The 17,594-nt window shown below is 37.1% G+C and overlaps 1 protein-coding gene across 1 annotated transcript in view; it reads right to left on the minus strand.

Annotated features, from left to right (window-relative positions):
* Window positions 1-17,394, minus strand: part of CNBD1 (cyclic nucleotide binding domain containing 1) — a 494,615-nt gene extending 477,221 nt beyond the window's left edge. The window contains exon 1 of the mRNA XM_027973294.2: window positions 17,307-17,394. Coding sequence (XP_027829095.2) covers window positions 17,307-17,394 — 88 coding nt within the window. The remainder of the gene's footprint in view (window positions 1-17,306) is intronic.
* Between the last annotated feature and the right edge of the window lie 200 nt (window positions 17,395-17,594).

Consider the following 17,594-nt stretch of genomic DNA (forward strand, 5'->3'; position numbering starts at 1 on the left):
CTACATGAAAAGCTCTAAGTGATCAAGGCTCAGATTGAATTCGTTTCCTCTGGAGGCCATGAATCTGGGCATTGTTCGTGGCTCATAGCAGCAACCTTTCACTATGTCAATGGTTAATATTGTGTTTATTCTTCTCTCTTCAACTTTGCTGTTTTCTAAAATCCCAAAGTTAATTCTTCTTCCAATAACATTCAATAAACATAGGCACTTGAAAATTTTCAATTAAATAAACCATCAAAAGGCAAAGAAATAGTGCCCAATGACCCAGAAGGATGTTATGGGGAGGGAGGTGGGAGGGGGGTTCATGTTTGGGAATGCATGTAAGAATTAAAGTTTTTAAAATTAAAAAAAATAATAATAAAATAAACAGGAAGTAAAAAAAAAAATAAAATGCTAATTTCATCAAAAAAAAAAATAAATAAAAATAAAAGTTGACATACCAACATGGACAATTAAACAAGCAGGCCTTGTTGTTCCTACCCCTTGTCTGAACAGTTAAGACCTTAAAATAAACACGTATTAACTGAAGAGGGGAAAATGAGGAGAATGTTATACAACAAATTATTTACACAGCTTCTGTTTATATCTTGATGAATGCAATCATCTACATCTTTATGGCCTCAACTCACATTCGATTTTCCACTCACTAAAATTTATCTTTCACCTTCATTATTTGTTAAAAATTGTATTTATTAAAAATTATAGGAAATCCTGTAGTTTCTAGCCCAGTAACTTCTTTCCAGTCTTCATCTTACTAACCCATTTGACATTTGAAGTCTGGTGAAGTTTCTGCCTGTGAGACCTCTGTGACAACATGCCTTCCTAGCTTGCCTCTTCCTTGCTGCCCTACAAGCTGGAATCGAGATTGCAGGGAGAAATATCAATAACCTCAGATATGCAGATGACACCACCCTTATGGCAGAAAGTGAAGAGGAACTAAAAGCCTCTTGATGAAAGTGAAAGAGGAGAGTGAAAAAGTTGGCTTAAAGCTCAACATTCAGAAAACGAAGATCATGGCATCTGGTCCCATCACTTCATGTTCAGAAATAGATGGGGAAACAGTGGAAACAGTGTCAGACTTTATTTTGGGGGGCTCCAAAATCATTGCAGATGGTGACTGCAGCCATGAAATTAAAAGACGCTTACTCCTTGGAAGAAAAGTTATGACCAACCTAGACAGCATATTGAAAAGCAGAGACATTACTTTGCTGACTAAGGTCCGTCTAGTCAAGGCTATGGTTTTTCTTGCGGTCATGTATGGATGTGAGAGTTGGACTGTGAAGAAGGCTGAGCACCGAAGAATTGATGCTTTTGAACTATGGTGTTGGAGAAGACTCTTGAGAGTCCCTTGGACTGCAAGGAGATCCAACCAGTCCATTCTGAAGGAGATCAGCCCTGGGATTTCTTTGGAAGGAATGATGCTAAAGCTGAAACTCCAATACTTTGGCCACCTCACAGAAAGAGTTAACTCATTGGAGAAGACTTTGATGCTGGGAGGGATTGGGGGCAGGAGAAGAAGGGGACGACCGAGGATGAGATGGCTGGATGGCATCACGGGCTCGATAGACCTGAGTCTGAATGAACTCTGGGAGTTGGTGATGGACAGGGAGACCTGGCGTGCTGCAATTCATGGGGTCGCAAAGAGTCGGACACGACTGAGCGACTGAACTGAACTGAACTAACTCGCATCTTCCTCCTCTGAGCATTCTGTCCACCAATTCATTCTCAGGGTCCCTGTCTTCTCTTCTCAGTTTAGACCCTCTCCTTGCATGACCTTCTCAGCACTCACATCCCCACTGTCACACATACGCTTCAGATCCTCACAGCAAACTCTCTAGCCCAGAATTCTAACCTTCACTCTGCTGATATTCACGTGAATGTCATCCAGGAAAATCAAACTCAAGATAGCAAAAACTTCAGTGATAATTCCTCTCATACTTCTTTCCCTCAAAAGCCTGATCCTCTTCCTGAATCCTCCACCTGGGTTAAGAAAATCCTGTTATTCTCCTTAACTCTATCGCCAACCTTGGTATCCTATTCTTTTGTTTCCCTTTCAGGCCCAGTGTGTTATGAAACCCATCAATTCTGCCTCTTCTGAAATGTACTCTAAAGTATCTTTCAAACACATCTTCTCCAATCCTAATGGTGTAGCCGCCAAGTAGGGCCGCTGTGAAGAAGCGCCACTCCCATGCAGGCCACACGTCAGGATCGTGTTTGAGACCCTCTTAGCGTCACATCTGTCTTATTGCAATAATCTCTCTGGTCTCCCTGACTCCAGTCTCTTCTGTTCCAACCCATCCTTCATGCTAGTATCACAGTACTTTCTAAAATTCCGATGGTAGGGACTTCCCTGGCGGTCAGTGGTTAAGACTCCCCATTTCCACTAGGTACAGGTTTGATCCCTGGTGGGGGAACTAAGATCCCATATGCCACACAGTGTGACCACAAAAAAGAGAAGAAAAGAAAATCCCAGTGGTGGTCACATAACTTTGCATGGAATACAATGCCTTTTTAAATCATAAATTAACCTCATTGAACTTCATTAAACACCACCTCCATGTTCATCTCCTTTGCTCCCCATGTTTCAATAACACATTTTCTACACATTTTCTATGTACTCCATGAACATATTTAGTCCTTTCATTATGATATTCTCTTTGGTTCTTTCTCAACTTAAAAAAAAAAAAAAAAACTTTAGATCCACCCCAAAAGTTAACTTGTCTGTGACATTTAAACTTCTCATCACTAAAAAAAAAAGCAGTTTTACTAAACCTGAAAATAATTCTAGTGGACCAGGCATCATCCTTTGTTATGATTTTTTCAATTGTATTTAATGTTTATTTCAATTTCTCACTGTCCCCTAAAGGTAGGATCCATTCTTCACTCATATATGAAACTCTAGAACTTATCACAATGCTTGAATTTAAATAAATATTGTTTGTTAAATTATAATGGAAAATTAGAACATTGTTCTATATGTCAGACAAAGGTCAGTTGTATGCAAGGAAAATAAAGAAAACCAATGAAGGCAGGAATAGCTGATGAATATAAAGTTTTAAAAGAATACGGCAAAGAATACCCACCAAAAGCTAATAGATGAACAAATGAAACAACTCTGCCCCTTGTAGGGTATTGTACACGAATCATTTTACCTTCTTTTCTACATGAGATTGAAGATCATGGAAATGTCATTTTTGACATTAAAAAGCTACTCACCATGACAAAGAGCTCACTAAGTAAAAAAGTATACAAAGGAGGAAATATTTCGAACTTCATTAAACTGAGGATTAAGCACATTTCCTTACTACGAAATTTGAAGAATATCAGCCAAATGATGTGATGTCAATGAACCTTAAAAGAAGCAAGCATATGCATACTTCTCTTGTTTGAGGAAACAAGCAGCATTCTCCAGGGGAAGACTGTACGGTCCTGGAGGATACAACCGATGAACTCTTACCTGGAATGGCAGGTTCTCGAGACTGGACACTCTCAAGAACCCTAAGCCCATGATATATATGAAATGCAGGGCCGAACAAGGATTCCACCTGTACTTATACTCTTTTTAAGAGTCAGGTTGTTGTAATGGTAAAATAGAGGGCAAATGTCAGATGACAATCACAGAAGCAGCTGATCTCAGTCATTAAAGAGAAATAGAGAAATCTCTACCAAGAAAGCTTGGCAGAATTATAACTGTTGAATTATGACAGCACTAATTAGAGACATACAATTTAGGGAAGAGTACAGAACAGAGGTGATGAGAAAGTTGCCACAGTTAACATACAAGAAAATTCCACCAGTCTGCTACCCTCGTCCATACATTTTTCTTGCAAGTAATCCACCTTCAAAAAAATAACCATCATTCAATAATACTGATACCTAGGCATAACATACTCTAAGAGAAATTGTGAAAAACACTTAACTTATCAAATGAAAAATAATATGCATTAGAAGATGTAATAAGCAGGAAATGGGAAGAAAGTCCCAACACACACACACACACACACACAACACACACACACACACACACACACACCCTTGATGGAAGAAAAATGACCTATAAGGCATTAAATATAAATAAAACAATAGAAATAAATTACAAATGAACAGGTTAAATTCAGGAAAGGAAAGAAGAATAATTGTAACAAAATCCACATTAGAAATAGCAAAAATGTCAATAGAGTATTAAGAAAATATGGTCCCAGAAGATAGAGGTTAACATCAATAGAGGAAAAAAAAAAGATGAAAGTGATAAATGAAGACAGGAGACACTACATGTGAAAACTACTCCTGAAGAAGGAAATAGTAACATTGGTAGGTTAGGGGTGGTGGGGAGGGGGGAATGCTCGAATATATAATACGAGAACATTTTTCTCATACAAAGACTTGAATCTGAAGAACTAAATACCATGACCCAGAACGGGAAAGAGAAAGCATAGTTCACGACCCATAAAGAGACTAGACATTTTAGATGCACTAGGTTACCAGCTAAACGTTGCTGTTTCAAAGGTAAACGATTATTTTAGCACCCAGCCAAAAGAGGAAGCGTCTCCTATAAGAAGCGAAACTCAATTTGACCTTAGTCTTCTCTGCAGCAAAGTCCTGGCAAACAGTAAGACAAATTTTTCCCTGACAAACAGTAAGACAATTTTTTCTTAAACATAAATATAAAGGTATTTTATAAATATATATAATAAATATATAAGGTATATATAAGTAAATAAAAATAAATGTAACAAAAACCTCAAAGAATATAATGTACCATGAGCTCTCTGAAAAATACAATTTGATAGACATATGACTAAGCCTTAAATGGCATGGACTGTGCTAATAAAGGGCTCCCCAGGTGGCACAGGTGGTAAAGAACCTGCCTGCCAGTACAGGAGTAGTAAGAGTTGTGAGTTCGACTCCTGGGTCGGGAAGATCCCCTGGAGCAGGGCACAGCAACCCACTCCAGCATTCTTGCCTGGGGAATCCCATGGACAGAGGAGCCTGGTGGGCTACCATCCATAGGGTCGCAAAGAGTCACAACTGAACCAACTTAGCACACATTCTAACAAAGGTTAAGTAAAATCCTTAAACCTTCATGCAAATTTTAGATTCTCCATAGATTCTAATGGAGACAGTGTAAATAATAATGAGTAGCAAATTGGAAGTTTCTTCAGAGAAGCAAAAGTATAAAATATATTTGTATAAGTTTCCTCACACAACAGATAGTAGTTCAGACTAAAGAACATTTAAAACTAATGGATGTGTACTAATAATATTTGAAGGTATGAATTTAGCCAAAGACTTAGACATTAATATTTACTAGACATTAATAATCAAATTAGGATATGGAGAAAGTTTTCTCATTTTGTACTAGACTGTCAATATCCATTGTCTAAAGTTAATGAGTCAAGCAATATAGGTTTAGATATGGGGCCTTACTATTAAATGTTTTCCGAATTAAATGGCATTAAAATATATAAATAAAAAATCACAGCTTTTGTATTAACAAATTAGCTATACCTCAATTTTAAAAATTGTTTAAAAAAAGCAAATTGGAAAGAAAAACTCAGGAGACAAAATAACTTCCACAGTAAGTTCTTTTCCTTTTAACCCAAAAATTAAGTGGAAATTGAATCACTGAGGATATAATTATTTTACATAGTTAATGAGATATATAATCATATGTCAAATATATTCCTTAAATCAAAGAGCATATCAAAACTGAAATTATAAAATATCAAGAAAGTAAAAACCGTGAATGCTTTCATGAACCAATGGGATGTAATTAGTCTTTCTTTGGGGACAATACACTCCCCTAAATATATATATTACAATAAAGGAAAAAGAATTAAGCATTCTACTCAAGAAGTTAGAAAACGAAAATTAAAATAATAAGAGAAATGGAAGAGAGAAAATGGGAAAGTAGAAATTAATGAGCTTATAAAACAGGAAAAATTGTTGAAAAGTAAGCAAATTCAAGAGGTTGTTCCCTGAAGGGAAAAAATAAATAACTGACTTATCTAAACAAGGAAAAAAAAGTCATAAGTCCTCAATGTCGGAAAGATAACTGGGGTGTAATTAACTTGAAATATCATAAAGATAATGTACTTTTTACAACTACATGCAAAATAATTAAAATTCTGATTTAAAAATGAGTGAGTTTTCAGGAAAATGTGTATTTCCTAAATTGACCCTAGAAGGGAGAGAAAACCCAAATAAATAATTTGCCTTGAAAGAAGTAGAAAGTAATCTCACAGTTCAATTTCTCTCTCTCTTACACACACACACACACACACACACACACACACACACACACAGACAAATGTATCAAAGCAAGGTGTTATCGTGGTGAATTCTATCAAATTTTTATAGAAGTAACTCTAATGTTAGTTAAATGTTTCAAACCACCGAAAAAAAACCCTTCCAAATTTCTTTGATGAAGCAAGTAAAGCAATGATGGTGTGAAAATGAAAAACAGAGGCTGATCTCGTATATAGATAAAGATGAATACGTTTATTAAGTCCAGAAGCATATTAACATAATCATGCCCACAAAAATGTAAGATTACCATAGTAATTTGAAGAAATTTCAAGTTACAATGATATAATTTGCCACAAGTGAACATTTTAAAAATTATAACTTCAACAGATGCAGAAGTCGTCAATAAAATTCAACACTGTTTTTTAATAATATAAGTTGAAAAAAGGTTCTTAACTTGATGAATATATCAAACCAAAAGACAGCATCATATTTAATGCTGAAACGCCAAAAGCAACAGCAAAAATTGAGGAACAGAATACAAACATACCCTAGTGCAACACATGTCTTCAAGTACCAAGAAACATGATTTGATCAAAGAAATATGCAAGTTATAAAAATTCGGGAAAAAGAGACAAAAAAAGATCACTTAACAGAGATCACCATAACAAATATAACACTAATAATGGAAAGGTTTGAAAACCTGTAAGAAATACTAAAATATAACACAGAGACAAGAAGTAAACAAATGTTAGAAAAATGATGCCAATTTGAGGGTGGGGTGATCTGAGAGAATAGCATTGAAATATGTATGTTACCATATGTAAAATCAATGGCCAGATGCAAGTTCGATGCATGAACTGGGTCACCCAAAGCCGGTGTCCTGGGACAACCCTGTATAGGATGGGGAGGGAGGTGGCGGAGGGGTCAGGTTGCAGGGAACACATGTACATCTGTGGCCGATTCATGTTGATGTATGGCAAAACCAACACAATATTGTAGTTATCTTCCAATTAAAATACATAAATTGTTTAAAAAGAGAAAAATGGTGCCAATAGACTTAGTCAATGCAAGGCTGCCACAAACTTTCATTTTGCAACAAATGCAATATCTACAACACATAATAAAACAAGGCATGCCTGTTAAAAAAAGAATGAAAAAAGAGGACAAAATTATTTGATAATATTGTAATTATCTAAATAGAAAACAGAACTTCATAGACGGAAATTCCCTTAGGGTATCAATTTAAGTGGCTAATTATGAGACTAACTAGATATTCAATAGCTTTTACCTTCCCCTGAACCAATGAGTCCCAAAACTGCTGAGAGAGTAGAAAAGGTAAGCTTCAATTCCAGCTGTAGGTGTGGGGTGATAATAGGGTGTCCCAAGGCACAATACCAGGGTGGTGGGCACCCACACGTGGGGTGGACCCGGGAAGAGTATTAGAGGCCGAGAGGGGTAAGGACCACAAAAGTGGGAAATGGGAAGGGTCAGGACGTGCCAGGGTTGAGTGTAAGACCCTCAGTGGGGATGAGGAGAGGGGCAGTGGTATGAAAAACGGGCCACATAGAGGGGAACTGGTCAAAGGCGTTTGGATTATAGGAGCACGGTTTCACACTTGAGAGAAGAGACTTATAAATATAGGAGAAGACCAAAATGACTTATAGAGTTGCAACACTAAGTTGCAATAGAAATAAATTGCTATGCAAGCAAAATAGAAACAGAAATATTGGCTTTTCATTAGAAGTAAATTGATATGCAAGCAAAAATAACTGTAAAATCTAATTCCTTAAATCTGTCCACTGAGAGGGGCTGGGAGCAGTAACCCTCTAACATCAACAAACACCCAGAGTACTTTGATCTTGATTTTTATATCCAACTCTGCACTAAAATGAACTAGAGTTCTTTGGGAAAATGGCTGGTCTGTGGGCTCAAGTAGGAAAAAGTACAAGATGAACCTGAAAAAAATCATATTGCTCTAGGAATTAAAGAAATGCTTAACAACCTTGAGAGCATTCCCAGTGACCAGACTGAATAATTAAACAATTTAGGCATCAAAACATATAATGATAGTAATTCATCAAAACACTTTGAGTTGACTGTTGCTGTTATTGTTTAGTCACTAAATCATGTCCCACTCTTTTGTGACACCACAGACTATAGCCCGCCAGGCTCCTCCATCCATGGGATTCTCCAGGCCACCAGGGAAGCCCTTTTGAATAAATGAGGAAATCATAATTTTACAATGATTAATTGATTAAATATTTGAGAAGCAATAGAATATTTATATACTTTCAAAATACTTTTTGGCAAAATACTTATTAATTACAGAAAAGGAAAGAGTAAATTTACAGCGAATTTCCCTGTGCATACTGAAATCAACTGATTAAAGTAAAATTATGCACCACCTGGTAAGACGGAAGGAGAACACAGAATCACTTCTGTGACATTCCTGCCAAAGATATCTGACTTGAATCTAATCATAAGGAAATATCAGACAAATCAAACTGAATCATAACCTACTAATAATGGTTTGTAATCTCCCAGCATCAAGGTCATGAAATGCAGGGAAAATTTAGAAACCATTCCCGACTAAAGGAGATCAAAGAGACGAGACAATGAAATGCAATGTGAGATTTTAAACTGAATCTTTTACTTACAGAAGATTATAAGAACAATTGGCTAAATTTGAATGTGGTCCAAAGATTAGATTACAGTAATTTATCTGTGTTAAGTTCCTGGTTGTGATGAATGTACTGTGATTACATAATAAGAGAATGTCCTTGTTTTTCAGAAATACATAATAAAATATTTAAGGATGATGGAGTGTCAAATGGCTCTGGAAAAGTATATTTCTTTATGTTGAATTTACAGCATTTCCGTACAATTGTGGCTTCAATTTTTTATTTTATCTTTTAATTCAATAGCTTCTTTGTATGACTTTTATAGTTAGAAAACATAATGAGGAAAAGATTTTTATAATAAAAAGGAAAAAATTAAATGCCCAGGAATAAGCTTTATTGAGTGTCATAAATGGACACCTGCATAACTTGGAAGTAGAAAGGTTGAATAAAGATATCAGTTCCAAAGTAGAAAAACTCAATACCATAAAGATGTCTGTTTTCCTTAAGTTAATTTTAAATTTAGCACATTTTTTCCAGATAAAATACCAAAATGTTTATTTGTTGAAGAAGCCCAGATAGTTCTAAAGTTCACAAAGGAAAATAAAAATGGAAGAATAGCCAGAAAAATGTCTTTTAAAAAAGAGTAATCAGTAAAGATTAATCTTACCAGGTATTGAAATATAAGGTTTCAAAATTATAACAGTTCAACATGAATGCAAAGTAGATGAGAGAAAACAAGAGATTAGTGTCAACAGTAATAATATACTACAAATATAGATCCAGAATAAATGTAAAAATTTAGTATTTAATAAAAGCTGACATTTTAGATTAGTAGTAAGAATTACTCAACAAATGGTGTTAGAACAGTCGGTTGGTCACTTGGAAAAATATTGTATTGTAGCCTTACATCACTATTCTAAAGTAAATGTATTCAAAGTGATTTTTAGATGCACCAAATATTTATTTAACAAGTTTAACACTGAAAAATAAAACTATACAAACACTAAGAGAACGCATGGAGGAAATATGTTTAAATCTTGATATGAAAAATGACTTCTAAGCAAGAATCAATAACAGAGGACAAAGCTACACAAACATCCTAAAATCTTTGTCAGACACAAAAATCATAAAGACAAAAGAAAAATACAAACTGAGAAAAATACTTGTAAAGCTCAAGCTGAAAGGCTCGTTTCTTTTATAAACAAAGAGTTGTTTTAAGTAAAAGGGAAAAGAAACCTCAAGGGACATAAACAGCTATTCACATAAATACAAAGTGCCGAAAATATATGAAAAGATTCTAAACCTCGCTATTTAAGAAAAATAAACTTAAAGAGCAGTTAAAATTGTTTCCAATTAATTTATTGACAAACATTTGTTTTATAATACATAACATCAGTAGAAATGCTGTAAAACAGAAGTTTACATTCATTGATGGTAGGACTAGAAATTAGTAGAGCCTCTTTAGAAGACAGTATCAGTGATCAAAATTTATTTATTTTTTTTTAAAGTTTTTATTTTTTAAATTTTAAAATCTTTAATTCTTACATGCATTTCCAAACATGAACCCCTCTCCCACCTCCCTCCCCATAACATCTCTCTGGTTCATCCCCATGCAATGCACACATCCTTTGGCCTTGCAGTTCTATTGAAGCACTTGCTTACCAACTGTAAAAGGTACATGCAAGGTGTTTATTTTATTTTAACAGCAAAACTTGCTAGAAACAAATTCCCACCCTATTAGTTAGGATCCAGTACCAAGGAACAGAAGCCATATCAGTATTTAAATGGAAAAAAATAATACAAAGGACTGTTAGGGTTTAAAGAGATGAAAAGACAAAAAAAAGGAACATCACATACCACGCAGAAAGCATCTACCACCAATATTTCTGCTGATGAAGGTTTAATTACTAAAACTTAGAAACTGGATCAATGGCCCTACAAAGCTGAAACACGGCCCTCTGGGGACAGGGCCTAAGCAGCTGGCACTGGATTTTTGAAGGGAGGTGATGGGGCTATTCCTGAGAATGTCGGGAAAACTGCAAACGGAATTAATTGCTGCTGCTGGAACAGCCAGCCACTGCCTCGGTGAAAAACACATTACTGGTGAGATATTAACAAGGAGAAACAAACCAAAAACAGAAATCAGAAGAATAAACACTTTCCTTAACTTTCTTCCTGCCTTCCAATCCCCCTCTAACACTGCTCTTGACAGAGCCTGATAGGAGGCCACATTTCTTCTTGGGAAAAACTGGTTTGCAGAGTTCCAGCCCCAGTTTCATAAAGCAGAATATAGAAGGGTGGATTAGAAGATGAGACACACTAACTTAAACATCCTTTAGTAGCATTTTCTTGTATTCAAACACATATAAACATGAATATGCTTGGAAAACTCTGAGAAAAAATATTTATATGATACTTCTGAGGATAAGATCAGGAGTATGGGTTGGGAGGAAGACTCACTCAACTTTTGATATTCCCGCGATTCTGTGTGTGTGTTCAGTTATGTCTGATGCTCTGCAACCCCATGGACTGTATGTAGCCTGCCAGGCTCCTCTGCCCGTAGGATTTTCCAGGCCAGAATACTGGCATGGGTTGCTATTTCCTACTCCAGGGGATCTTCCTCCCTCAGGGATAGAATCTTAGGCCTCTTAGGTCTCCTGCATTAGTAGGCAGGTACCACTAGTATGACCTGGCCTTGTGTCTGATGCACGTACCATTTGTGTAATGATTTGTAAAAGAAAATTCACCAAAATTCCCACAAATTGAGATTTATTCATTCTTCTGTCAATTTACTAAACATTTGAATGTTAAGCATTAGACAAATTTTTCTCAGTATCAGGGTCTTTTCAAATGAGCCAGTTCTTCACATCAGGTGGCCAAAGCATTGGAGTTTCAGCTTCAACATCAGTTCTTCCAATGAATATTCAGGACTGATTTCCTTTAGGATGGACTGGTTGGATCTCCTTGCAGTCTAAGGGACTCTCAAGAGTCTTCTCCAACACCACAGTTCAAAAGCATCAATTCATCAGCGCTCAGCTTTCTTTAGGTCCAACTCTCACATCCATACATGACTACTGGAAAAAACATAGCTTTGACTAGACGGAAATTTTTGGCAAAGTAATGTCTCTGCTTTTTAATATGCTGTCTAAGTTGGTCATAGCTTTTCTTCCAAGCAGCAGGCGTCTTTTAATTTCATGGCTGCAGTCACCATCTGCAGTGATTTTGGAGCCCAAAAAAATAAAGTCTGTCTCTGTTTCCATTGTTTCCCCATTTATTTGGGGAAACATGGCATTTATTTGCCATGAAGCAATGGAACAAGATACCATGATCCTTGTTTTTCGAATGTTGAGTTTTAAGCCAGCTTTTTCACTCTCCTCTTTCACTTTCAAGAGGCTCTTTCGCTCCTCTTCACATGAGGCTTTTAAGTCTGTACTATTTTGTACCTGCCCTTTGTGACTTTGGCCCTTGATCCTGGGGGCCAAAGAGGACTCTGTGGGCTGCTGCCTTGGCAGCTGTGAGAACTGCTTCCGCAAAAGAGAAGCGCCTGATTCTGCCCTTCTGGAAGGCTGTGATTCTACCCTACAGCCTTCTGAGCACAACTGCCAAATAAGGTCACACGAATGTTTACTCCTAGAAACCTCTCTCATCCTCCTGAGAAGTGTCGCAGGTAGGTTTAAAGAACGTCAATCAAATCATTTTAGCTGCATTTTACCCTTTATCAAGTGTAAAGTTTACGACATGAGAGACAGACTTAAGCCCAATCATGAAAAGTTTAAATGCCAGATTGAGGGAAATGAATTGTGGTCTAATTTTTGGAGGAGAGTAAGGCCCTGATAATTTTTGGGCAGAGAGTTACTATGATCTAATTTTAAATCACCATATCACCAAGAAGATGTGGTCCACAATGTATGTTGGGAGGAAGGTGACAGAGGATGCCGATGGCTGGAGGGGCGACACCAGAGGACTAAAGCAGGAGCTACTGCAGAGACGACGGCCGGGAGCAGAGCAGAAAATAGCCTGAGACTGGGGGTGACCCAGAGTGACCTCTACAGAGACCTGACCTGTGATGAGCTGCAATTTACTTCAAGGTCTCCTGCCTGAACACCGCAGTCACGATTAAGCTCAAGTTTAAGTTGCCATGCAGGAGACCTGGGTTCAATCCCTGGTCCGGAGGATCCCATGGAGAAGGGAAAGGCCACTCACTCTTGTGTTCCTGCCTGGAGAATTCCATGGACCCAGGAACCTGGTGGGCTACAGTCCACGGGGTCGCAAAGAATCAGACACGACTGAGCGACTAACACGTTCACTTTTTTTCACTTAAATTGAGGTAACTTCATTTCCAAAGGCCATTCAAGATTTTCTAACAGAAAGTACAAGCACGTTGAGGACCAAAGTAAAAACTCTACCTTTTCATTAAAATATTCATCCTTTCTCCTTTGGGACTTAAAGAAAAATTTCAGTGACTTTTAAACTGAAACAAAGTAGAGAAAACAACTTTCCAAAATTTCTTTTCCTAAACTATCTGATGTTATGTTCCATTAGGACGATGATTGATTACACTCACAGAGACACACACAATAACTCAACCCCTCTTTTTCCATCTTTTATCCCTTCTTGGAATACCCATTCTCATCTGTCTCAGCTCTGTTTTTCAGCTTTGCTTTCTTTACACATTACAAAGTCTGCTTCTCTGCAAATGAGTCCCAACCCCCCTTTTCTTATTTGGACTCCTAGGATTTGAATAGTGTAGAACTTTAAAATGAAGTAATATCCCCCCTCACAGATAAATATACATTCTGAGGGTCTTTTCATCTTTTGCTATGAGAGAAATAACAACTCTCAAAATACAGGAAATGCCGTTGAAGAGTTAGTAACGATGACACCATTTTTTTTCATATGCCCTTAAAATGAAAAAGAGCAAAGGAAAGCATTTATTTAGGAGTAGTATCTTGTTCCTAAATTCCTTCAAGTGTCTCTGATCTTATCTTGAGTGCTTTTTTCCCTTCTGCATCCCCATATGTTGGAACAAGCAAAATGTACCCACTGATATCTTGTGAACCTGAAAGCCATTTGTTACTGGGAAAGCAAACAAACAAACCCTTTTGTTAAAGCACAGAAATTATCAGATTAACCGATACAAAATGCAAAGCACACTTTTGAACTTGTCCTTTCTCAGAAGGATAAACCTAATAAGTATAAATAAAATAAAGGTATAACTTCTTAACCCAAACAAAGGTAGCTAACTGGACCTTACTAATTATAGGTGTGAAATGGTTTCCTACCGCCAAATGCTAAAGGAGAGCTCACTGTCTCCTTAAAAAAAAAAAATTAAAACATTTTTCTTCGTCTCTTCAGAAAATCAACTGTTAGTAATAACGGATCGAATGTGTCCCTAGATTGGATGCTGTTTCACATAGGTGGTAAACTACTGCAAGTTTAGCTAACTTGTAAGATTTTTTTAATAAAAAGGAAAAAGTGGTATGATATTTTTGTTTTCGAAAACAATCATCTCTTTCCTGGGTTATGAAGAATCCAGAGATACAAGTCAAAGAGAGTGTAGAAGGCTTGAAAGTTTCAAAGAAAATATTTGTAAGTGACTCAAGAAGCTTAACTACTGGAGTGTTTGTGGGTCTGAATTTCAGAGCCAAGGAGATAGCAGTGGGGCAGGGTAGGGGGTGTTTAAAGATGTGTGATATATTCTCTTCCTTAAATCAGCAGTGTCGAGGTAGATAGCAAAATTCAAACAAATGCATCACCATCATTTAAGTGGTAAACTGTGTAAGGGATTTCAGGGTAGTGGGCAAGGAGGAAGCCAAAGTGTGGCTGACTTTGTTGCTGGTTTATGAGTAGAGGAAATTCATAACAAGGATGTTACTGTGAATAATCTCTACCACTTGACACCTACATGAACATTAGCATGACACCTAAGCCTCCCTGTCCCTAACTGTAAAATATAGCATGTGTTGGTTTTGTGTTACCATTGTAACAAATTACCACCAATCTCCTGGCTTAAAGCAACACAACTTTGTTATCTTACAGTTCTCTAAGTCAGAAGTCTGAAACAGGTCTCACGAAGCTAAAATCATATTGTCAGCAGGGCTGCATTCCTTCCACAAACTCTAGAGAAGAATCCATTGCTTTTCCAGCTTATAGGGGCCACCTGAATTCCTTGCGTTACCTACTCCTTCTATCTTCAAAGGCAGCAACAGCCAAGCCAGCCTTTCTCTGCAGGAGACCTGGGTTCGATCCTTGGGTCAGGGAAGATCCCCTGGAGAAGGAAATGGCAACCCACACCAGTATTCTTGCCTGGAGAATCCCATGGACGGAGGAGCCTGGTGGGCTACAGTCCATGGGGTCACAAAGAGTCGGACACGACTGAGCGACTTCACTTTCATCTGCCACACAGGCTTCCCTCTTCCACTTATAAGGACCCTTCAGATTATGATGGGCCCACCGGATATTCCAGAACACTGTCTAGTCTCAAAGTCAGCGGATTAACAGCCTCAATTTCATCTGTAACCTTAAGTCCACATGCCAAGTAACCCAGCATATTCATAGTTCAAGGGATTAGGACACGGACATCTTTGTGGTAAGCAAGCCATTATTCTGCTTACCACAGAGCTCATGGGTTCTTGTAGAAAATAAATGAAATAACAGCATAACAAAATATTTACACACTGCCTATAGAAAGCTCTCAATAAATGTTATCCACATCTGAAATTTATAGGGAAGGTAGACGTGACTCACTAAACATAACATAGCTAACCTGATCCTAAGTAAATAGAATATAGATAATGCCTAGACCTTCTTTAAGGTCCCTATCTGCACCTTCCTATTTATGTCACATTTTGAGTAACTCCTTTTTATATCTCCTTTATAATTCAGGTTCAGTCATATTTGGGTTGAAAGCATCCTCACACACACTTTCATGAGATCATTGTTTCAGCAGAGTTTAATAGGGGAAATTGCTGACTTGTTAGAGTTAGCACAAAGACACAGCTACTAAGCAAGCCAGACACGTATCTAAAGAGAAGTCACAGACAGAACATGAAGCAGGAAACTCTAAAGGGACAATCGGGAGCTCCGAGCCTTTCCATTATGTTCTATTCAGTTCTGAGATCTAAATTGCTGCTGATTTTTCATCTTTTAATCACTTCACACAAGTTAAGTGTCCTTGGGAGACACTACAGAGGGTAGCACATATCTCATCCCATTGATTCTAAATTAATTTGATCTTTTAACTCCCAGCTACTGCAGTTCCTAGGCTGCTAAAAAAGAAACCATCTTAGAGTAACTTTTTTCTGTACAGTAGAGACTGCCGCTTTTTGACAAAATTACATTTGACATTTATTTTCACTGACATTGAAATATGATTTTGACTACATACAAGAATTTTTGCACAATAATAATAAAAACATATAGAAGTAACTTACATAAGAGTAAATTTGATTTAACATAAGGACTTCATTTAATACTGTTCAAGGCTTAAGTAGAGCCTTTCAAACGGTATCAAGTGCTGTCTGTGGCAACTTTTTGCTGGTGACTATGTTCATTAATTTAAAAATATATATATACATAAAAGTTAATTCTCAGAGGAAGGTAAAAAAACAGATGGGTTAGCTTTTTCAAATCAACGCTAGAAATTTGCCCAGTCAATATTAAAATAATAAGGTAAATGCATTATTGAACTTGAAAAGGTGACAATTACTGCTGGTATCTAAAAATTTTTTTAAATCTCAGCTATCCCTGGGACTATTACATATTATTAGTCAGTGTATTAGTGATCAAATAATAGATCTATGAATTTGATGACTATGAAGAGAGGTCTTGAGAAAAATATTCTGGTTTATTCTGACTCTATAAAATAAGAAAACACTGTAAATTATATAAACTTCAAAATGTTTAACTCAAGACGTATAGTTCCTTTAATACTGTAAACCAAAGACTACAAAATTAAAATAAAATGGGAATACATTTCAGAGCAAGAAAAATGGGAATTATGTCTTTTTTTTCCCTTGAAAATTTTAAATAGGAATTCTCCTAGTAAAAATTATGCATGAATTAACTCACAAAGGTCAGGCTATAAGCCTAACTCTCGGTAGGCACCTGGAGACCTGTCAGAAGCAAGGGACTTGTTCACAGGTGAGACAAGCGACCTCTCTAAGCCTTCATTGTTTTCATTTTTAAACTATTTGTTATTTGAAGCTCTGAGAGCTCATAAAAATGCTCATTTTACTAAGTAAAGCACTGGAAGCCTAGATAAGGAGAACGTTATCAGAAGGACACAGCAGAATCGGCACACCTGTGTTCTTTCCAGTCCACTATGCTGTCAGTAAGGCTCCCAGGGTGCCTACCAACCCTGAAAAGCCCCATTTGTTTTCTCTGGGGTCAGTACCACTGAAAAAAATGGTAGACCCTACAGGTTTTCCCACTCACTTGGAATACTGCGAAGTGGAGGAGGCGGCACATTGCTTACAGCTATCATGTGAGATAAAATGGCTGCCGGAAGAGAAGACATAGGCATCGTGATGGCTCAAAGGCAGCTGACCAGAGGCTTCTTAACAGGCAAATGACTTCTCCTCTCCTTGAGGCATCACAAAGCGGAACGCTTAAGGAATGCCCTGATAGGCAAAGTAACATGGAATCTTCAAGTTCACAGTTCTATGTGTGTATACGTATTCTAAGAGTGAAACCTAGACCAGGAGGAGAGATAGTTTAGTCCAG

This window comes from Ovis aries, chromosome 9 (genome assembly GCF_016772045.2).
Source record: "Ovis aries strain OAR_USU_Benz2616 breed Rambouillet chromosome 9, ARS-UI_Ramb_v3.0, whole genome shotgun sequence".
NCBI classification, from domain to species: Eukaryota; Metazoa; Chordata; class Mammalia; order Artiodactyla; family Bovidae; genus Ovis; species Ovis aries.